We start from the raw sequence: 23,822 nt of genomic DNA on the forward strand, positions 1-23,822 counted from the left end.
AAAACAGAATAGAGTGGGTGTGGGCCATTCAGTGCTTTCTTTTATTATGTTTTCCGATATTTCAAAATTGTAACAGAAATTCTGGAAGATAATTACCTCTGAAGTCTCTCTTCTCGTTATCCCCATTTGAATCTACCTTTTTTGATTCTAATGCATCTTCTTCACCTTCCCCTTCTCCAAAGGAAGCCATAAGCATCACACCAGCCTGTGATAACAAGTTCTTCAGCTGACTGCATAATAAATCCAGCAAAGACTGGACCACCTTTGGGCTCAGTTTGTCAGCATAGGTTCTGTACACACACAAGAAAAGTAAAAATAAAGAGTATTTGAGAGGTAATTCAATGAACAATAACAGTGCAAGCTCAGTGCAAGTTACAACCGTGTCTAACACAACACTAAATCTAATCCGTTCTATTGCAGTGGGTTACTCATCCTCCAAAATATGCTTGACAGATTATTCTTAATCGAATCCTATTTCTAAAACACTTTAAAACTGTCCAGCCTTTGGAATCAAAGTATGCATTTCCAGTACTTCCTAGAGGAAAAAAAACTTAAGTCAATTAAACATAATCCCATTGCAACTTGCAAACATGGAGGATCATTTCTGTGGGTCTCGTGGCGGTTTTTTTGGTGTGAGGTTACTATGGGGGTTGTTTTTACGTAATGGATTTGGTGGCAAACGCAATGTGTTGTGTGAACACTGACATGAAGATGCATGTACTGGGTGGTATTAAATAATGCTCTCGTTCCAAACAGAAAATACTTTCTCCACTGCTTCTGTCTTTACCGAATTAAATTACATATTTAAGTGTTGATAGGATTTTGGATGCTGTTCCCTGGCCTACCAGAGGCCAGTATTACTCAGAAAATTACTTTATATTTTGAAAAGAAGCACCATGTGCTGCTCTGAAGAACTCCTACCACATTATCAGTATCGCTTTCCACACAAATTACTTCTACTCAGCAACACAAAGCCTCATTATATCAACTGAACAGATCTAGATACAAACCTAAACTAGAACAATAGGGACTACTAGTATAGAGTTCTTAGAGATAATAAAGTTCTAAACATTCTGTGTGAAACTCCTCACCTACAATTTAAAATTTAACAGACTTATGTGCATCATTCTTATAATGTGACTACTCTTTTATCTCCACCTTTCACTTACGTGTTTATGAACACCACATATTGTCCTAAAGAAAGCTGACACAAAAGAAGTTATTTTTAAAGGGTGCTTAAAAGCTTAAACGATTAAGTTGTCTGAAAGCAAGGGAGCATTTGATACTTACCCTGTGGTGATAGCAAGGATCTGAAGTAGTCTTGTACTGGCTACTTTCAAAGCTGTGCTGAGCTGAGAAACACCAGTTTTGGGCAGTAGCTGCAGTGGTTGTCCTAACATAGTGTCTGTGCCACACAGCTGTGACAGCACATTCAGCAGACCAGTGGAAATGGCCAGGGAGACATCAACAGGCTGATAGTGTACACTCAGAGCAAAGACTGTTACCAACAGAAGACGCTGTTGTGCTTCTAAGATTAAAATAAAGATGTTTCTAATTATTAATCTGCTTAGAATAAGAACACTAAGACTGAAAACCAGATTATTTTTAAAATAAAATTTAATAAATTAAATGATCAAGTAATAAGTTAGCCTTCTTTGTCAGACATTTGGATAATCCATTTGATGTACCACTGTAGCCTCCTTTAACTCAATGGAACCTGTATGGCAAGGCTGTCCAAGGAAGAACATCACACAGATCTAATTTGTGATACATGTTCTGAGGATAAATCTCAAACCAGAATCTTCTCTTTAGGAGGATAACTGGGTGAAATACATAATTTTCTACTTGCACTTCCAAGTCTGCTTTGCTAAACATGTAAGCTTTTGTACTGTATACTGGAGGTCGTATTTTGAACATTTGGTTTTCACTTACCTATGTGATGCTTATTAGCTTGCAGAGCTCTTTCTAATGTAGCAGATAATTGCTGGTAAATTTTGTGCACGGCCACCTGGATTTCAATCTGAATACTTCTCTTAGCTGCTCTGATACCATCCTGGGTTAAACAAATCAGCATTACAAGGACTGATACATTTCCATCACCCAGCTATTGAAACAGCAGGAACTACTAAGTACACACCTGGTAGTGATGCAATCTTACACTTTCTCCTTTGGCGCCCGCATGTCCTACAGTGCCCAAACCAAAGCAGCCAGCTAGAAACTGTAGCCTAACAGAAGTAAGCAATGAAGAAGACTGAAATCCTGGCACCTGGCGACTTCCCATTAATGGCACACTGCCCTTTTCCTCCATCCCTGATAGCAGCACTAAAATCTGATGAAGTGCTTCCAGACGAAGCTAGAAATAAAAGCAGGCAAAGGACAGTATTAAGTAAAGTGGCAAGTGTCCTTAGAAATTAGAATTACACCACCTTCAACTCTAAGTGAGAACAAATAAGGTAGCTGTTTTCTCATCGACACTTTTTTTTAAATATAGAAAAAGTGTATTATTTAAGGGTCATTTTAGAGTTTATTTACATAAAGTTCCCAGTTCCAGTTAAGGTATTTCAACAGAAAACAGAAGAAAAAAGGCCTTAATAGACAGAATTTGGACAATGTTTTTAAAAAATCCAAAAAACGAGCATTACGTATGAAGAGTAAGAAAAAGCGCTGAACCTAAATTTACCTCAGCCCTCAGCTGCTGCTGCTCCATTGCAATTACTGACGCTTGTGGACTAGTGGACATACTTTCCTCTGGCTCCTTAAATCCTGGCGAGTTTCCCACATCTCCGCTTACAAAGCTGACAACATTTTCAATCAAAGTATGAACTCCAAGAGATCTTGAGAGATCAAAATCGGACTCAACAAATGAGTAGGAGGAAGTGTATAACCAATCTCTGCTGTGTTTTAATCGAGCCCAGGAGTCACTTAAAGGTTCCACTTGACTGTGTATTGCTCCTAAAGATACACATAATGAACACTCATAAACAGCAGTTCACCAGGCAACACTGTGATAGCAGGTAAAGACTGAACTGCTGCTGTTGATACATGTGGAAAATGGGTATTCATGTTAATTATACCATGCATTAAGCAACTTAGAGCAAACCATTTTATTTAATTTTACAGCAATTTCCCTAGAGGAAAGGCTGTATCTCTTTTAATTATGTTAAGCAGTACTGCAACACGCTGCCGAGTGAGAAAACAAAAAGAGAGAAGCCACTCAAAACTGCTCAGCTTAAAGCTAGAACACTGAATAAAAATGCTTTGCAGCTAAATGACAATAGTAAAGAAAAATTCTGCTAGAACAGAAATTATGCACTTTGGATATTTATTTTAAGGTCTAACCATAAAACAAGAGTGTTTTTTCATTTCATCAAGCCACTATGTATTTCATAGTTTTGAAAAAGCACAGTGTTATTTTGGACTACGTATTTACAGAATTCGTGACTGAAGAAGGAAACAGAAAATTATTTTAGGCTAACAGAGAACATTTACTTGGTTATGATTCAAGATAAAGAGATACATGTATGTTAAATACTATCTACAGCATATATTAGATCTAAATCTTTCTCACTGGCAATTTCCCCAGTCTCTTCAAGTACTTCCTATCCCCACAGAACCATCGAACAGTTTTGGCTGGAAGAGACGTTCAGGATCTGAGTCCAACCCTCTGCTAGCCCTATCAACACCACTAAACTGATATTTGATCACATCAGCATGTCATTACACTACCCAAAACTTAACTGTCACTAATAAATGTACTTCTTCAAACGAGCATCAATCTCCAACCTGCAGCACTGGAACTTACTTATCAACATGTATTTCAGCTCATTTCCAAGAGTTTTGCTAGAACTCCATCTCTGGCACAAATGAGTGCCATGACACTGGAGTCATACACTCACCAGCAGTTAACTGATACGCATCAGTTAAATATACATATCAACACAGAACCTGGGATGGGATCATTTTTGTAAATGCTGCTAACTGCCTTGCAGCAAAGCAAGGTACTGCAAGAGGGCAGGCCCTGCTCGAAAGAACTTTCCACCTGTACAGGTAATTCATGTCAGGAGACCTAGGTGGAAACCTAAGTATGTTTAAATTCATTGCAAAAATTTAGTTTGAATTATCTTAAATAATCTATATGGAATTTTAAAATATTAATCTCCCTGGTGTACAATGACCTACAGACATCATTTGAAGAATCACAACTCACTCACAGTACTCGTACAAACCAAGGTTAACACTTCCGTTTTCAGAATCTGTCTGTGGGGTACTAGCCTCCAACATTATGAAACACAGATGTTTTCAGGAAAATGTCATATACATTCATAGAAATTCATCTGTTGAAAGCGTGCTTTCATCAGTGAGGCCAAGTTCCAAGGATACAGCTGGAAACCAGTTTTAGGGCCTCCTTTAAACACTGTCTACCTACAGCAGCTCTGTAAGCAGCCACTCACAGGAAAAAGGAAAGACAGACACATCGGTTTTTGAGCTCAGGACAACTCTGCCAGCAACCATCCTACAACATTCTTCTCCTGAGGTAAAGGCAAAATGCTATCCAATTTGCAGTCGTGGGTCACAACATGCACCTTCACAAAACTCAAAATCCAATTTTTCCTTTGTAAACTAGGTAGTTGTTCTCCATTTAGTTGCCAAAAAAGTTTGCGTTCAGGGCTATGAATTATGAAAATCTGTTCACATTTCCTTTCTTGGAAATAGCGCTCATGTATATTTGCATAGTATTCCTTACCCTTGCTACTAAACAGACTGCAACAGCTTCGGGAAGAACCATCACAGTACTTGGGTCATACTAGGTATTTGGCCAAAATATACACACACAGATCTATTTTAGGTAATGCAAAGATTAAGTTTAAACACTACTTCTCAAAGTGTAATCTAATTTCATAACTTCTTGCTGTGTTACATAAACCTGTACATTCCCTCGTTCACAGAGAACAATTTATTTTGTCATGTTCCCTACGTAGCAACAACTATTTCAAAAGTCTTCTTAAGGCCCGCTGTCTTTCAGCAGCAGCAGAACTGAAAGCATCCCAAAAGGACATCAGCTCCCTGTCCTTCACCTGCCCTCCGTTACGTTATACCATACACTATAAAGCACAACACAGAATCAAAGCATTTGTAACAAAACAAAAAGCAATTCCAATGTCTTACATCATAAGCTAAAGGAGACATTTCCAGGATTAACAAAGCATCAGAAGAAAATTTGGGTTGGGTAGTCTACAAATCTTATCAGGAAAAAAACCCATCATATATTAATAAAACCCTAAACTACTTCATATGTGAAAATAAAATGAGGTCTTAGCTAATCATTTTAGTATTCAATGCAAGGACTTTTAAATGCAAAAAGAATTTAAAACTGCTTCAAATTAGGAGAAAAGTCCAACAACTATCAGCTACAGATAAAATGTAAAACAATAGGAGATATAACTAAAAGCACAGAGTTTAAAAACAAACATGTCAGAAGTCAAACTCTTATACTTCAGAATAAAAAAACATTTAAGGATTAGGGCACACATATAAACCAAAGTAATTAATCTTCCTTTAAGATGCTAAATATCAATAGGAGAGTCGAAAGTATGATTGCATATTAGAGCTTAGCTTGATTCTGTGTAACATCGATTACACGGAATTGATTGCAGCTTGGCACTTCCTTAAGCCTCTACAATCACATGAACAGGGTTGCACAGAAGAATAAACTTTAAGCTTACAGTAAAAAACAAAACAAAACTTTACTTGTCCTTACAAGCCAGCTTGTAATAATGAGTTTTCTAAATGAATGTGGCACAGCTGCAATACACACTTCATAAAACATAAAATATGTAGGGAAGCTATAGAGACAAAAAAAATAAACATGCCATCAGTTACTTGCTTGAAGCTCTTCTTTTTTCTGGGGCTCAACTGGCCAAAAAGGAGTAAATACACTACACCACACAAAAATCAGAAGACAAAAGCAGACATTTGAAACAGAAGGCAACATATCCATTAAATCTCTTCCTCATATTATTCTGACTTGGACTTAAACGATCAGTCTCATCTCAATCAATACAACAATATATCAAGCAGCACAGTTTGGAGTAAAACATATTTACTCTTGCGTTGAACTAGTATAGCCTAGGTAACACACTTTGTATTTTCTCCACCTTGTTTTTAGGAAAAAAATAAATAGGTATCTCTATATCTATATATCTATCTCCCCTTTGACACAGCTACACACATATCAAGACAGGCTTACATTCCTTACTCAAATACAATCTTTCCATTTCAAACTGCACAACTGATATTATTGCAGGCACACAACATTATTTCAATTTCATCTGAATTTCATTTGAATTTCTGCTTTTTTCAGAGTTGCCCAATTTATGTTAGTAAAGTACTACAGTACACACAAGCACAATGAAATTCACTGGATTAAGATTTATGTCAAGCTCGAAAAACCCAAGACTGGAAGACTATCTTTTATCTGTCTGTAACTATGTTTATGATTGCATTGCTAAATACACATTCTTTATGGTTACATATCCAATGTAGTGTGCAGTGTCCTGCAGGTACTGTATGTGATAGGTACAAATATTTTGAGGCATAAAATCCTTGCACCTGCGAAACTGAAGATTAGGCTAAGCAACAAAAAAAATCCCCAAAGGGCCTAGACACAAGGGAAAAATAATATGCTCATCAGCCCTTATGGCAAAAGTATTGAAAAATATTTTTTCCACAGAAATGGAAAGAAGTTTACTAATTCAGACAGAACTAGATACTAGCAAGGAACAGAACAATCAAAGAAGCCTCAGGCTGAAGTAGGAATACTGCAGTCACACTTCTGAACAGACACAGTAAGTGAAGAAGGCCATCAGATTAAAGATGGGACTGTCCGCTGAGTAAAAAGGGAATGTTTTCCTTCCATATTCATCTGCAAGACCTTAAGAACAACTTATAGTATTGCTGGTTTTCTGCTGCTAGTTTCCTACATTGCAATTTATAAATAGGAACAGCTTTCATACCACAAAAATCAGACTATAAACAATAGTGAGATTCAATTATAAAGGAAATAAGATCTGAATTTTAAGTGACAAGTTACTGAGTTCAATAAACAGAAGTTCTAAAGTGAGCCAATCCATTGCAGAGGGAATTACTCCCTTGTCCGTTACAAAAGAACCACTCACCAATACCCTACACACACTACATTATTTTCACAGCTTTGTAAAGATCAAATACTTGCATAGAGTACAGCTGAGGGTAAATTAACCCCACAAAACCTCAGCTGGAAACATCATGTGTGGCCACAGTTCTGTAACAAGTAAGTGTGGTTAAATTCTAGGAAACTTGAACAAAAGAGATGGGAGGAATCTCATGCCCACATATTAAGGAAATTTTTAAGCGAAAATTCTCTTTTAAGTCTCAAAAATGGCACAGCTTACAAGAAAAAAAAAATGGTGACAGGAGGAAGAAAATCCTTGCTTTTCAACTAACTCTGCTTGTCAACTTCCTTCCCACAGTTTCTGGAGACAAGAAAACAAATATTTTCAAGGGATTCCTGCAAACTGTAGCACAGTATTATTCTAAAGAACACATACAAAAGGAAGCATGATTGCAATTTTTTAATAACAAACTTCAACTTAAAAAACGAGAAGTGGTTCCTATGATTCTTCTGGAAGACTCTATTTGTTCCTTCCACCTAACATTGCCAACTCGACACTCAAAGCAACAGTGGTTATGGCTGTTTTGTACAGAGACAAGAGAAACCAGGAGGCTTTATATTAATTGCAATTTGAGAACCATTTCCCGTGTACACTTCTGTTGTAATGCACAACTATCTTCTGTGTTCAAAAGAGCGCTTCTCTAGTATCTATATGGCATACAGATTTCTTTCCTCTCCTTTTCCTCATTTAGAGGGTCATAAAACCTTCCACACCTTCCATAAAAAGCCGATCATATGTGGAAGTCGTAGGAGCACAAGGTACACACATGAATATGGGAAGATCTCAAAAAAGCCCTAACAAATGAAAGCATGCTGCTTGTTTCTAATAGTTGCTTCACAGAAATCCGACTTTGGTGTCCCTTAAAAATCCAGCTGGAGAATATCTTGAGGAACAATGCTGTAGTCTTCTGTGGGTCATGTCTTCTATAGCAGCTTACTTGCCACAAACAGGAAACTCGGCTTTTTCCAACCCTCTTAGCAACCGTAGCAAATTCAAATGTGGATAGCTCACTCTGATGGAACTCCTTAATTCCTTCTGCCAGCCGCTTGGGATGGAGCACAGCATAATGCAAATTTGCTGTAAGAATTTAGATCTCTGCTGTTCTTCAAGCTGAGGTAACAGTGAACACAAATGTCTCCCTTATTAGTCACAGCATATCACAAGAACAAACAAAACATCCTTGATGAGCACTGCAGTATCTTCAGTATCTTCAGTGCCTGTGTTACAAGGGGTGGCAATCCAAAAGCTGTCTTCATCCAACACTGGGACATGCTTCAGCTCTACAAGATAGCTAGGATGCACAGACTCAGACATTTCATAAGAAATGAAAGACCTTAAATAGCACCATGCTGAACAGCTCATCCACCTGATCACACGCAACTTTGCCGACCCTTCCCTGAGACCTTGATGTGAGTACCAGGAATGTTTCTCTGCAAACGCACCCTGCATTCGCTGCATCAGTCTGGTACTGGGTGTCTACCAAAACTGGCAACATATCATCCAGCACAAGTCAAAAGCTTTTGCTATTGTATGCAGTGGTACAGAGGAAAGCAAGTGCAGAGTTCTGTGTCACGTTAACGGCAAAGCTGACATGGCTGCTTCAAAGAATACCCTGCAGTGGCTACCAGATCTTCTAGCACTTGAGAATGCCAACACACATCCCGCTGTCAGAGTACCAAGAGCTCCTGGAAATTTCTTTACTTGCTCAGCTGGTTCAATGGGTTATCGATGAACAAGGAATTCCCTTCCACATTTTTTACAAATTGAAGCGTCATGTGTGCTGCCACTGACAGCTGCTTTACAATGCCGGAAGGCTTTAAAAAGCAAGCGACTGCCCAGTACTCTGCTTAATGATGAAAGCTATTAAACTCCTATGTTACCTAAGAGTATTAAGGCTTCTGTAATTAAGGCATATCATAACCCAACTTAATTCCTGTTAACCTCTTCCCAAGATTTTTAGATACAACAGATGTGAAATGTGATTCTAGCAGGGACTCTGCATCATCCAGACTGAAGTGGGACTTTCTTGGTCTTTGTGTAAACAAACTTCCTCTGCTCCCTGCTCTGTGAAGGTGATTCCCCAGACTGAAGCAGGAGCAAAAAGCAGTACAAAAGCTAAATATCAGATTTATACTGAAACAACGGAAAAAGCGGTTGCTTCGCCCTGTAGTTGTGCTGGTGCTGAGAGGATGTAAAAACCAAAGTGGTATTTTCTGGATACGAGTTCTCCATGTTCAAGCACATTTTATGGCAAAAATTGAATGTCAGCACGCGAATAAAGCCTCCCCCTTGAAGTCCTCTGCCAATTTTTTCTTGCTGAAGTCATGTGAGGGCAACCAGAATGAAAGTGTCTAATTCATCTGACCTCACAGAAATCCTCACTTGCTTAAAAAGAGCATCACGATACTATACACTAATTGGTTATAACCTAGGAAATACTACAACCAAGCCACAAAGCAAGAGAACTCAGCACAACAAACAGTACTTAATAATTACTTTAAAAGTGATTTTGAAATACTCAGTTTTAACATCCTGATTGCCATTATGTACTGTATTTAACTGCCAGGATATTTTAACTTGAGAAATACTGACATATTTCTCAGTCTATATTTACTAGGTAAACAATAAAACTTACCCCTCTTTCTGTGTGACGATGCCAAATCCAAATCAACATTTCGTCTTCCACTCTAGGTTAAAAGATGAGTAAAAGTTTCATTTCCTTAGGTGAATGTATGTGGTGCATAATATTTGAGTATTTAAAATGCATCCCTCACAAGATTGAAGAAGTTAACAGAGTTGCAACAATACTGATTTTTTTTAGGCACTATCACCTCTTAACAACCTCTTTTCAGTGAAACACAAGTACTGAAACAGAGTTCTAAAAAAAGGTTCAAGATGCACTTCCCACGTAAATACATGGACAATCTCTAAGTGCTAGTTTACTTACCAGTGAATAGCCTTCCTCATCTGATTCTGGCTGAGACAGATCAGATTCACTTCTGGACTTAATCAGTCTGTAGCTTGAGCTGGCATGCACTGAGCGACTTTCTGCAGTAAGACTTTCACTCCTGCTTCAGGTACACACACATGCATGAGCAAATACATACACAGAGAAAGAAAATACTGATATTAGGCAAAAGTAAGACTTAGTCATCAAATTTAGCAAGTTCCACAGTGTTATTTGGGAGCAGGCTGTCACAGAACATCACAAGACTACACCAAAATGGAAAACAGTGGTCTGATGGCTTCAATTATTACGCTTATAAAGGGCATCAGTAAATGTTGTTACTTCTTAACAACCTTACTGGTCAACTGAACAAATGGCAACCTCAAATGACCGATCATTCCAGTGCCTCGGTAAGCACTAGATGAAGCATACAGAAACACCTCTGAGATGAGAGGGTAAGAAAACAGAGACAGAGTAACTGGGTGGAAAAACACAGAACTTATTAAAAATCCACCCATCAAATTCATCCTGAAGTTGATATGCTGCAGACGAAAACCACTTCAACAATGACAGAGGCAGCCACTCACGCTTTAGTGAGTAGATTTCCACAAAAAGGCAAAAGAAACGAAAGGGCACTGAATACATATAATCTCCCTCTGAATTCCCCAACAACTTCCTGATTTAAAATATTAGAACAAGATTTCTGTATGCTAGAAGCTTAAGTAGAAGCAGTAGTTCCCTAGTAGCACTAGCTACACAGTTCCTGTATTATATTCTAAGACACACACATAAAGATCTCTAGAATAAAGGTTTAAACAGGTCAAGTTTAGAATAAAACTGTGTTACCAAGAATATCTCATGTTATGAAAATTAAAACACATTATGCAGTACTTATGCTATCTAAAATATACAGTTCTCCAATTCAATGAGCTGTGTGGCTTTACTTTGTTTTTCTCCTATACCTAACAACAGTGCTTTACACATGCTAACATATTAGGGATATTTATAAAAATCCACCATGAATGATACTTTTTTTCATAACAGGCTTTGAAACTTTTGCTTTTAAGTATATCCTCCAAATTCTTTTTGGATAGTACTATATAGGGCATCAGCAAAGTTTGAAAGAATGCCAGTATGATAATAAAAAATCCAAACACAAACAACTTTTAGAAAACATAAAGATTTTTTCCAATTACCACAGATTATCTATACACCCGATGATCTGGACTTCATTACTATTTATCACTAAGCCCAACTTTGAAAAGTAAACATGGTCCACATGGAATAAAATTCTTATTAAGGTTTAGTTAATGTGGACAAAGGATATTGTGGAAAATCACTATTCTCAACCAAAACATAAGATTGCTTTCTGCAAAAATCTTCTTTTAAAAAAACCAGCTAAGAATCCTCAGAGGAAAACTGAGGTTATTTAATCCATTATAAAGGAAGCAGAGAAGAGTTAACTATTCTAAGCAGTCAGCAAACCCCACCTTGTCATGAGTCCAATTCCCTCGGGAGCAGCAGAGGGAGGCTGCTGTAACTGTCCATCCTCCCTTCGCTTCTGGAGCTCCTCGATGACAGGGCTTACTCCCAAGATCAACAAGGCACACCTGTGGATCACAGAGTTGCATGCAGCAGTATACACATCTTGACCTTCTGTCAGATCAGTGCTGATTCTTCGCTCCTGCTGGGACTGGGGAGGTGGATCATCAAGTCTAGTGCCTGTCCCAGTGTTCATCCTATCGCGATCTCGACTGCGAGCTACTTCACGGGCTGATAGGAAACATTGAAATATTTCTGTAACATGCAACACAAAAAGAAGGTCTTAACTTCTAGACAAAGCTACATCGAACGAAATATTCATTTACATCTTGGGTCAAAAACTGCCCTGCTACAAAGAACAACAAGTATTTTTCCAAGAGTAAAAAATACATTAATAATACAAAGCTATAAAAGAAGTCATGTGAACAGGCTAAACAAGCATTTGCACAATGTTAAGTTTAAAATGAACATGACAATGCAATCTGACAGAACACTAAACGCTCCTTCAGTGGCTTACTGCAACCCAACTCCGTTTGGATAGCATCAAAGAGAAAGAGATTATTTCACGTTTGCCTTTTAGCAGACGCATGTAAAGCAATACTTCTGCCAGCATATCTGTAATTCAGTATTTTATTAGCTTTGGTCAATACAATGAAGATCCAATCAAAAGTCTGAGCCTTCTCTTTGCCTAATTCTGCTGTTGTCTGAGATGCCATACTCTTCTAAAGAAGCTACGTGTGAGACTGCATCATCTCTGTACAAGTCCTAAAGCTCTCTTGGCTTAACTATTTTAATCTTCAAGTTCTGATCCTCTTTGAAAAGGCAAAGGTAAATTGCTACGTGTGAGACTGCATCATCTCTGTACAAGTCCTAAAGTCTCTTGGCTTAACCATTTTAATCGTCAAGTTCTGATCCTCTTTGAAAAGGCAAAGGTAAACTGAAACACCCCCTTCATTGATGTTAACAGGTAGAAGCAGCTAGGCATGAAGGATACAGACTGAACTCTGGCTGTCAACCTTAGGATCTCGGGTGCACATAACACTGCTGTGTGTCTGGTTGTTTCATTTACCGTCCCCAGAAATGCTGTCCAGGTACAATTTGAGAACTTGAAGCACTTGCCCAGTAAGTGCATATCAAGCAGCAAAAGCATACTGCAACTACTGAACAAGTAACACGTGTTCACCCTCTAGAACCATAAACCATCTCCTGAATGCGCACTTCAACCCCACAGCACACTTTCAGGAAAGCCTACTGCACTGTGGAGATAATGACACTTCACACAAAACTAAAGGTGTAACATACATTTTGGTCTATAAGATTCCAAACAGGAATATGGGAGTCCTAAAGGGGAATATAAACACTGTCCGCAAAATAGGTGGTAACAGCAGAAGCTGGAAAAGACAACCATTCCAACAGTATCTGGAGAACAGTATTTGGAAAAGAAAAAAACCCGTAACTACGGAAAATAGCTCAAGTCAGCCAATTTTCTTATTCAAGCTTTTATAATCTTTTAAATAATTTCTCCATTTTACCTCAGAGAGAAAATTACAATTCTCCTTCCAGAGCACATTTCACTGACACACATAACTAGTACTTACTACCAGCTGTCATAACTTCATGTTCTCTTTCCTCCTCTTCATCTTCTTGTTCTGGGTGTCCTTCTTCTCTGTCACGTTCTGCCTGTTCCTCCATTTCTGCTTCTTCATCAATTGTACGAGTAAAAGAATGTTCTTGAGTATCAACATCAGCTGATTCTTGGTTATCTAACATCTTGATTAAAAAAAATATGGGGAAATTAATTCTCACGAAAATGAAAGATGAAAATAAAAGGACGTAGGTATCAGTAAGTTTTTCTCCTGTCAAAAAGATACTTTCGATATATCCATGGTCACCATTTTTCTGGTGCACCTTCTTTGCTCTCATTAGTAAGCCCATGCATACTATGCAAATGCAAACCAGTTATTTTTTCTCCATAGTACTAGATCTGAGATGTCCCTGAAGCAACAAATTTTAACTTGCTGTATTGCACTTGCACAATAAGCTGGAGGGTGTCCGTGAGTAATGGAACTTGCTGCACACACAGAGTACGCAGCAGCTGACTGTGAGTATAGACAACAGCCATAAAACGAACACAAAGCAATAGATTTATTATGTGTGTCGAAAACGACCACCTTATGTATGCCTTCCAAGTCAGGGAGCCACCAAGCTTAACGCATGCATACTGCCCTGCCTGCACAGACTGTACCCAATGCTTTCCAAAGGGCTGAGTGTCTTGCAGATATGTTAGACCCCTACCGTGAGAAAGGAAGGGGCAAGACACACGCTCCTTAATACTAATTAAAAGGACGACAGACCTATACAATTTTAGAAAGCATCACTAGTGCTTTACAATACGGCTAAAAAGCCTCAAAATCACTTCACACAAAACTAAAGGTGTAACATACATTTTGGTCTATAAGATTCCAAACAGGAATACGGGAGTCCTAAAGGGGAATATAAACACTGTCACATGAGAATTTCCTTGATTAAAAATATCCCACTTGTAAACTGTAAACAGCAATTAACAAACCTATCAGAGAAACTCTAATCCTATTTCAAGAATAACCTCATAATGCCTAACAGTCCCCAACGCTGAGTAATTCTGGCCTAGCTTAGTGAGATAACTCAGAAGATGCTATCACGCTAGTTTCAGGCCCGCTCCTATCACGACTAACGTTCACACAGAGCTGCCAAGGACAAGTAGCCTTAAGCTGATGTTAGGACTAAGAGGATAATCTGTCCAGGGAGGAAGGAAAATGGTCAAGGCAGGGAAGGGAAGGAGAGTGGTAAAAAGAGGGACAGGTATCAGAGGCCCAGGTAACTCAGCTGGGTTTAGGAATGGCAGCCAGACTAAGCTGTGGCCTGGTCAACAAGCTAGGCAAGGTACATCTAAGTTGTAGGCTTCCAAGGTACAGCAGCTGCGTTTACAGGGAAAACCAGACATTAAGCTGTGCTTATATTGCCAATCAATCATTTGCTGCAACTGATTCAGTACCTCATGTACCACAGATTTATGGACTTCTAATTACACATTTTCCACTTTCATCTGAAAACTCCTGAAAGCTTCTCAACAAGGTAGAAAAAAATCCCAGCAATATACATGCAACTAACATTACCTAATATTTTCGTAATACACAGTAAAGCCTGAAGAACTAAAAAGAGATTTACAGTCTTACCCATCTGTCTCTTGAGGATGATCTAGTCTGAATAAGCTCCATGTTCCTACAGGCAAGCAAGCGACTCCGAACTTTGTATACACAACGGTATACTTCTGCCAAGGCTTTGCCAGGCTGGTACCTACAAAAAAAGAGACCCCAACCACACACAAAAAATCATACACACTTCCTTTCAAAAACTGAGCTTTTAACAGCAGCTTTAAGTTACTTGCCTGCTCTCACCACAAGCTTGATTAAGTAAACTTGTATGTTTCAGGAGAGCTGCAAGAACAAATCTGGACACAGTATCTAGGAGCGATTCATTACTTAAAGTTGCAGTATCCCAATCTGGAAATAGAAAGAAATAGTCAAAACTGGCTTCCATTTATAACAAACAAATATATTTTCAATGACATAATCAGACATCTATTCACCCATATAAATCCTTCCATTTAGAAGTGTTTTTAATACTTAAGAAAAAGCTTAGCTTTTTCAGACATACTGCTTCAGACAAACGTGGTTTGGTCTGCTCAAGCTAACTAATCTAACAGTCAGCCAAGGGCTTCCACACAAACTGCCACCAGAGACTCCAAGAGCCGAACTTAGGGTGCAACCTCTTTTTCAAGCAAGGATACCGAACTGGAGCTCTTCTCTTTATCAAGCCACTGATTTACAGGGAACTTGTTTAGAAACACACCATATTTGAGACTTTCTGCTGTTTCACATGTGGCAAAACCACATTCAAGAATTATTTTACAGACTCACTTATGATGAGAAAGTCTTATATCCAGAAGGAAAACCAACTATGAACAAAAGCACAAGCTTAAGCACAAGCTTCACTGCTAATATTAACGAGGCATCTTTAGATCTCAAAATCAAGGTTTGTCAAGTATTTTCAGAAACTTTTTCATTTCAAAATAATTTTTTCCTTACTTTAAAAAGCACCATTAAAAAAAAAAAACAAATTGCCAAGCAAAGCTCCACAAAGCACCGTAATTTTTAATAGGAAAAAAAAAGAAATATATGTTACTTTCCTACTTCCTTACAAATATCCTGCAGATATACCTAAATAATTAAATACTATCCATTACTCCTTGCAAACCACTTCTCTGCTTTAGAAATCACACTTACTTGGTCACGTAAAGTTTAATGTAACATACCTGCAGCTCAGCAAGTTTTACTACTCTGCATTTGATACTATGCTGTCACCATATAACTTCCAGTCAGCTTGCACTGTGACAGAGCAGAACCACATCAACTTCTAAACCACCCAATTCCATAACCAAAATAGCAGAAATTAGCCTATTCATCTCAGATTTTGCAAACAGGTGACCAGCGTTTTTTACTGGAATTTCCTCTTCTGTGGAATTCTGCAAGAGAATTCTGTGTGTTGCTCTCACCAGTCACACACCACCACTTGCTGTCGTCTTCACCTGGCCTAGTTTGCCCAGAGCTACACAAAATTACCTCTGGATCTCGCAGAAAGCTAGAGTAACAACTGGAATGCTTAGCGGATCGCATTAAAAGGAGACCTGTTACGCTTGAGCAGGATCCCAGATTTTAGGCAATAAGCATGAAGAACCATTAATACCATAAGGTCGGGCTCCCAGAGACTTGAAAAAGGCAAGATGACATACCCCATCATCTCACTCCTAACATTTTGCAAATCACTTTGCCTTCCCTCATCTTCTCCCCATCAATTTTTCTTTTTAACTCCACGTTTCACTCTGCTCTACTAGGAAAACAGAAACATCAACAACTAAGTTAGCAAACAAGAGTCTCTTTTTTCCTAGTTCGGAGGGATAAGGAATATTTAACCACATGTTTGCCAAACACTGGAAACAATGTCAAAAATAAGTGACAGGAAAAGCAAAGGAAAGATCGCGGAACGTGACGTTAGATAAAGTTTATCACATTGCAGAATTAAAAGTTGTTGCCAAAGACAACACAGGACTCTGCTAGCTGAAGCATGCAATATGGTTTTAACACACACACACACACGGACACGCACACATATTTTCAACATCTTACCTTTACTAACAGCATAGTCTTGCATACTGATCCAGAGGCTCCTTGCTGGCTCTTTTGTACAACCCAAGGCCAAATCAACATAGACTGTAATCTCAGGTCTCAGCTTATAATCAAACGGCTTCTGTTCCTCATTTCCAGATAGGGCTACTTCTAATAAGGAGCTCATGCATTTGTCTAAGGGAAGGGAAATACCTAAGAAATTAAAATCTGCAAATTTGATGATTACATGCATTCCCAAGACCCTTTGTAAACTACAACATATACTTATATACCCATTCTTCAACTTTCTGTAAATAATTGACAATATAGTATTTGCATGTAATACTGACAATATTATTGTCAACGGATAAGAATGCTGACAGACAAACCCTAAGTACGCAGACATTCAATCACCATCAGAAATTTCAAAACTGAACACAAATACTTACAACGACAGTTAGACACTTGCATTAAGCAGCTTACCTAAATGAGGAATATCCATTTCCACTCCATCACTGAAAAGTGGAGTTTTCAACCAATAGGCTGTATCTTGTTCCTCGGCAGACACGGGAGGTCCTTGCAGCATACCACCAAGACACCGCCCAATAAGCAAAGCTACGGTTCTCTCTAGATCAACAAGCCATACCCAAGACTGGGCAGGCTGTGGTAAGGGCACTCCAGCAGGATCAATTAATTCAGGTCCACCTTAAAAATATTCAGCAATGAATTGTCAAATTAGTCCCTGTTGTCCAGATATTAAAAACAATTCCCAAATCAGTAAATTTACCCGCAGATTTGATACCATTTCCCAGTTAACAGCAGATTTGCCGCTCAGTCAACACCCCACAAACTGAAGAAAGAGCAATCAGGATAAACAGATTGCTTAACACTCTAACTTCAGCAGCAGCAGAGGCCATCACTATTCATGGTACAATTGTTCATACTCAATAAAGTAAAGGCTCTTTCAACTCTGCCCAAGCACTTATTTTGTCCAGTACATCTTTGTGTTCCAATTAACACACACAGATAAAGAGCAGAAAGCTTTTCCCAAAATATTAACAAAAAATTCAGTGAATGGCCAGTAAGTATAGCACCTCCCATCACAAATTTCCGTCACTTTACCTCTGGTTTTATATTTCTATTTCACTGGCACCAGAAATACCTGGTGGCACATGTTCTGCAGGTTAGCAGGTAATACATAATTTTAAGTCAAAATGTTATTACACCATGAAATGGAAAGCAGAAGTAAAATTTGGACATGAAAGCAAATAAATCATGACAAAATTATCTATTAGCTGTGTTAGTGGAAGTTTGGATTGTGTGTTAGGAACACGTTCTTCACTAAGAGGGCGGGTGGGCGGTCCCCGTGTTAGTGGTCATGGCCCCAAGACCGTCAGAGTTCAAAGAGCTTCTGGACAACACTCTTAGTCACACGGTTCAGTTTTAAGTAGTCCTGTGAGGAGCTGGAAGTTGGACTCAAAAAGGAGGTGTAAAAAACACCCAGCTTAAAAAAAGAAAAAAGCCATCTTAAAAGGAAACATTAAAAAAAAAAACTACAAAAAGGTGACATGCCATTCTTTATTCTTCCACATTAAAAGTATGTTACTACACTTACCATGAAGTGGCCACTGTAACTCCTGATCTTCTAAAAGGGCTGCAGCAGGCAACAATCTATTAAGACGATCTAAAGGTGGCAACAGATCTAGCAGGTAACTCAGCAAAGGCCGAGCTACTGATACTGGCAGTAACAATAATGAGTTGACGATCTGAGAGAGCATACTACCAGCAGCTGATACGTAAATTACACCTACAGTGAAAAGAAAACAAAAATCTGAATTATAGTTATATAATTATATTCCAATCACAATTTAACAAGTCCAAAAGAATCGCATAAAAGTAACTTAGCTCTCTCAAAATGTCTCAACTGTACATGCTGTACTGGGAAGTTTGTTACATAATTATAAATCCATTCCATACTTCACTTTTGCTTTTCAGTCATCTCAAAAAAAAAAGGACTTTTAAACTACAACCAACAAAACTGAAACAATAATGCATACAGACAACATCTTCCCTATTCCATACTTTTGCTGTATGCAAAATGTTCCTTTGAAAACATGAACCAGATGCTCTCCCTGGGTAGATACTTAATCTTCTCCTTTGGGAGAGGCTTGGGATGTCTACTTTATGCACACATAGTGAAAATAATTTTGTTGTTCAAATGTAAACAAACAAGAACTGCCTCGGCTTAGGGAGCCACCGTTACCGATTTTCCCATGAACATTTACCTCTCAGTTTTTCCCCAACACTACCATTCCAAGAGCTTTCCTTAAGCAGTGTTGCAGAACGGGAATAGATATCTGTAGCGTGAGGCAATAAAAGCTGAAGGTGTTTGTGAAGCAGTGCCACACTGCTGGAATTCTAGAAGGAAACACACAAATATAAGAAAAATTCTGAAATGTATTTAAGGGGTTCATTATTTAAATCAGTTTAGCTTTCAAATATTCAGAAGATTTTCAACGGGAACCTTACAGCCTTCTGGTGCTCATGCATATTGAATGACTTTTTCCCCTCTAAATGACAGAAATACGGATACACACCTCACTAACACTGTTGATGTGGCAATAAGCCAGCAACTGTTTCTGCAGTGAACACAAAAGCTCATGAAGATGGGCAGGTTGGCTGTTTTCTGATGATGACGCACCCAGCAAGAATTTATCACTGTTTTTTTCCAGTTCTCCAAAGGCTTGGTCCTATTAAGACAAAAAGAACAATTAACTCTGTCTTCAAGTGCTATAATACTTTACTATCATCTTTAAAAGAAATTTTTTTACCTTTACCATTTGCATCTGTAATTATCAGAGAAAGACTTTAGTCTGATATGAAGTCATCTAAGTTTACATAAGCCAAACTGAACACTAAATACCACTATAAGAACATTAGAATCAAAATGTTAAAGATGATTTAACTGATTTTAGTCCATTTCAGGACAAATACATACAGCACGGCTACTTTAGGTAAACAAAAAGAGCCCACCTGCTGAAAGCCGGGAAAAACTTTTAACTCTTTTAAGTATTCAAAATTCATTGACTATTAAATAAATAAATGCAAGGCCTATACATACTGTATAAAATCCCAAATTTCGTAGAAGCGTCTTCATTAAGATTTCAGCTAAATGAGTATCTGGATGACTGCTCTGGACAGCATACGTCTGATCCGAGAGATTTCCATAGCTGATACATAACGAGGAAGTTTCTGTGGCATCAGATGGGGAGCTATAGCCAAGCAGGGAAGCCACATGGGTGTGATCCTGCAAGCTTGTCAGAATAATATCCAGCTGCATCCTCTAAAGAAAAATGTTTAGATGCAAGAAACATTCTTTGTTAATAAGGATAAAATAATGAGCTAAGAAAAAAAAATGATTTAGGCATAGGTACACAATAAAAACAGTCTAATGACACACGGAAACAAGCTGGAAGACTTCACTGAAAACATCCCAATAGTTCTTCCTGCAGATTTGTAGTGCTAGAGAACAGGTAAATAAACCAAAGTAGATGACCACATGTAGTAAAAATCTGAGATCAAGATATTAGGCAATGGCCTAAATGCTTTCTCCAGTTTATCCCAGTTATCTGATTATTTGCGGGAGCGAGGGCAATTACTCCATCTATACATAGGAAAAAGCAAAAGGCTAAAAAGTGGGACAAGCATATGTGGGACCAAGGCAAGCGGCAGATGCAGAGTAGTCATGTTTGACTTTGGTATCGTTTCTCACTATTGCTGATTGTGAATCCTGAAAAACCTAAACTTGTTTTACCCAAGTAACTGTCAGGAGGTTTAGTCTGTATCGGTACTAATCTTCAGAAATATTTAGAAAATTAGAATCAGAAGAGTTTCCTTCATAGTTTCAGCATCAGTGTCAACCATTATTCTATGGTGTATAAAATCAAGGATTTGATGAGGATGCTACGTGTACAGACCTGAATAACAGTTTCACCCATTTTTTAATCTGAGACTACTGCTGAAGCTTCACTTTCTAATGCCCCCAAGGACAGGAACAGATGTTCCCTGAATTTCTTTCCTCCCATCTGCAGGATACTGGGCAAGTCCTGCATAATTTCTGCTGTTTACACTCCGGAAAGAAAAAGAAACAAAAGGAACATCCCGGTAATCTTTGCAAACTAGGGTGGAATCCATGTAGGAAAAGCATTACACAAGTCTTCTCAGAAAAAAAATAATTTTCTGTTACCAAGACAATCAGGGTAATAATCGAAAAAATATCCAATCTTTAAACTTGTCTAGATATTCCAACACAGCAACAGTTAACCTTTGTGCAACCATCCTTCCCTTGAGAAAACACCTAGTGCTCCTGACTTCACTGGATTCTCATTTAGCCAGGCTACCTACAGACTTTTTTACGCTGGGTTTTGCACTGCATCTCACCAATAACATGCTTGCATTCTGCATATGAGGCTTACCTCACTGTTCAGTCTGGCAAAAAACACCAAAACCAAACCGAACAAAACCTTAAACAAAACAAAAAAACCCCAGACAAATGCTTTCAAAGCAGGGCATGTTATCACTTGACCTTACCTGTCCTTTTGATAAGCTTTCCCACCTATCAGGGCCTTGGGGTAGAAGAGAATGTAGCAATTCCATGTTCAGTCTAGGAAAAACCACCAAAACCAAACCGAACAAAACAAAAAAACCCCAGACAAATGCCTTCAAAGCAGGGCATGTTATCACTTGACCTTACCTGTCCTTTTGATAAGCTTTCCCACCTATCAGGGCCTTGGGGTAGAAGAGAATGTAGCAATTCCATTCTCTCTCGCAATGGAGGAAGCAGCATAGTTGCTCCTACTGAGAGAGTCTCAATTACCACCTAAAAATAGAACAGCAGAAAATACTTCTCCAGTGGGGGGGACAAAAAAAAAAGGCATCAACTTTATGGTATGTTTAAAAAATACAGTTCACACACAAAATATACAAACCACTCAGCTGACTTCATTTAACATCAGAATTCTATCACACAATAGCACATTAATCTTTTATTCTGTGATGCAAAAGTTCCGCAGTACATTGAAAGAGTGACCTGAGACCAGCATATTGTTGAAACAACAACAAAATCTTTCTAAGTTGCTATATCCTGTAAGAATGCCATCTTAGAAGTTACTCAAGTTAGATACTAAATTCATAACGTTAATATTTCAGGCTCATTATTACAAGCAATAGCAATCAAAGTGTTACAAAATAAAAGCAGCTTTTTTTAATTCTTATGCAAGCATTCTCCTGTGCTTTCAGATCATAACAGTGATGGTGATTACTTTTTTTTACTTCAATGAGTAGAAATCATTAAAAAAAAAGTCAGAATCATGTTCATCTGACTGCCAAGTTCAGAAAGTCAAATAAATTACACAGTCAAATAAAGAAGGGAGAGTAGTAGAATTTTCAGATGTTAAAAAAAAGCATTACTTACTTCCTGAATTTCATCAGGGACAGAAGAGTCCATCAGTCTAAACAACAAATTTCGAAGAGGACCCGCCTGCCGGCCAAGAATGCTGGTAGCCACACCTCCAGCCAGTGCAAGCGCAAGATGATTAGAAAGGAGCTTCAAACACAATTTCAGAAAATTGTGATGTTCCCTGTAAAACAAAGTACTTCCCTGTTAATCTCTCCTATTATTGGTCTTACTTTTTTTCATCTACTTGTGCACTAAGCTTGTAACTCTAATTTGATTTTGCATACCAGAAAGATAAGCAAATTACTACTGGGTCTTTAAAGAAAACCTACTGTCAATCTGCTTAAAAGAACAAAAACCTAAACTAGAATAGAGAAAAGTGTCTTTGTGAATCATGGTCTCAAGAGGCAACTATGTAGAAACGTAACCATGAGTTTCAGAGTCACAGTAACTCTGAAAGAAAGAACTTAATTCAGTGCATAATTCAAATAAATTCTAGACAGATCTTGCTACATCTGAGTCACTGCAAAGCTCCTGTGTTATACCCACAAACAAATGGCACCTGAATGAGCAAATAAACCAGACTTAGGCTTGTTAAAGACTAACCAGGACTAAGCCACCCACCGCTGGTGTACAGAAAGGAAAAGCATAAAAATCTGTAATGTGCATATGCTGAATATACCTTGATGAACGAAAAGGAAGAGGTGGAATTTCACTGTTAATTTTGTCGCAGTAGTGCTCAAGAAAAGAACGAAGATGTGAAAAGGTGCTTTCTTCAAGGTCTACACAATAGGGTCTGTGCCATGCCACAACTTGCCTGGAATCAAACGTCACAGTAAGTTACCGACTGAAAATATTCTTATTGTTATAACAAATTAACAGTTTAAGCAGAGTGAGTGCTTGCTTGGCTAAAGCTTTTATTTTTCTTGATTAGAACAAGCTAGCATGACTACTTTCTTTCTTCGAACTAATCAGTGTGACTGAGGCAGACTAACTTCCCGGTCCCTGAAAGTATCTTTTGCTCCCTTTTCTGTCAAGTTCTTTACAAATCAAACACTCCTCAATGCCACAAATACGAAGCCATATGCATTTAATCTGATTTGTGCAAAAGCTGACCAGTACTCACAAAGCTGGTTTTCGTACAAATTGCAGATATAAAGACTTTAATACAATGCAGAGAATCCAAAACGGGTAGTAGCACCACATAGTACTATTTAAGTCTCATTATTTAGTTAACAGATTTTTTTAAGATAGCTCCCCTTAAAACAGGACATTTGAAATTCTTCCTGAACTACCTTCCAAATATTAAGTTTTTCTAGTCATTTGTGTTAGTCCCTATAGAAATCTAAAGTTTACTGGTTCACTTCCACCACCTGTTCATGTCTTTGGTGTAACAAAGTATTATTTCAGTTATTGTATATTAATAACCTGGTTTTAGTTTAGATTAACATGTAAATATCAAG

The 23,822-nt window shown here is 38.1% G+C and overlaps 1 protein-coding gene across 1 annotated transcript in view; it reads right to left on the bottom strand.

Annotated features, from left to right (window-relative positions):
* HERC1 (HECT and RLD domain containing E3 ubiquitin protein ligase family member 1) overlaps window positions 1-23,822 on the bottom strand; it is a 76,567-nt gene that overhangs the window by 42,668 nt on the left and 10,077 nt on the right. The window contains exons 10-29 of the mRNA XM_009878571.1: window positions 23,042-23,176; window positions 22,378-22,543; window positions 21,658-21,783; window positions 20,026-20,247; window positions 19,502-19,654; window positions 19,190-19,322; window positions 18,520-18,711; window positions 17,388-17,609; window positions 16,926-17,099; window positions 15,128-15,242; window positions 14,916-15,036; window positions 13,299-13,470; window positions 11,649-11,955; window positions 10,159-10,279; window positions 9,847-9,898; window positions 2,681-2,952; window positions 2,138-2,353; window positions 1,933-2,053; window positions 1,291-1,528; window positions 97-290 (exon numbers count right to left, since the gene is read on the bottom strand). Coding sequence (XP_009876873.1) covers window positions 97-290; window positions 1,291-1,528; window positions 1,933-2,053; window positions 2,138-2,353; window positions 2,681-2,952; window positions 9,847-9,898; window positions 10,159-10,279; window positions 11,649-11,955; window positions 13,299-13,470; window positions 14,916-15,036; window positions 15,128-15,242; window positions 16,926-17,099; window positions 17,388-17,609; window positions 18,520-18,711; window positions 19,190-19,322; window positions 19,502-19,654; window positions 20,026-20,247; window positions 21,658-21,783; window positions 22,378-22,543; window positions 23,042-23,176 — 3,452 coding nt within the window. The remainder of the gene's footprint in view (window positions 1-96; window positions 291-1,290; window positions 1,529-1,932; window positions 2,054-2,137; window positions 2,354-2,680; window positions 2,953-9,846; window positions 9,899-10,158; window positions 10,280-11,648; window positions 11,956-13,298; window positions 13,471-14,915; window positions 15,037-15,127; window positions 15,243-16,925; window positions 17,100-17,387; window positions 17,610-18,519; window positions 18,712-19,189; window positions 19,323-19,501; window positions 19,655-20,025; window positions 20,248-21,657; window positions 21,784-22,377; window positions 22,544-23,041; window positions 23,177-23,822) is intronic.

Source organism: Apaloderma vittatum, unplaced genomic scaffold (genome assembly GCF_000703405.1).
Source record: "Apaloderma vittatum isolate BGI_N311 unplaced genomic scaffold, ASM70340v1 scaffold16641, whole genome shotgun sequence".
In the NCBI taxonomy this organism is placed as follows: domain Eukaryota; kingdom Metazoa; phylum Chordata; class Aves; order Trogoniformes; family Trogonidae; genus Apaloderma; species Apaloderma vittatum.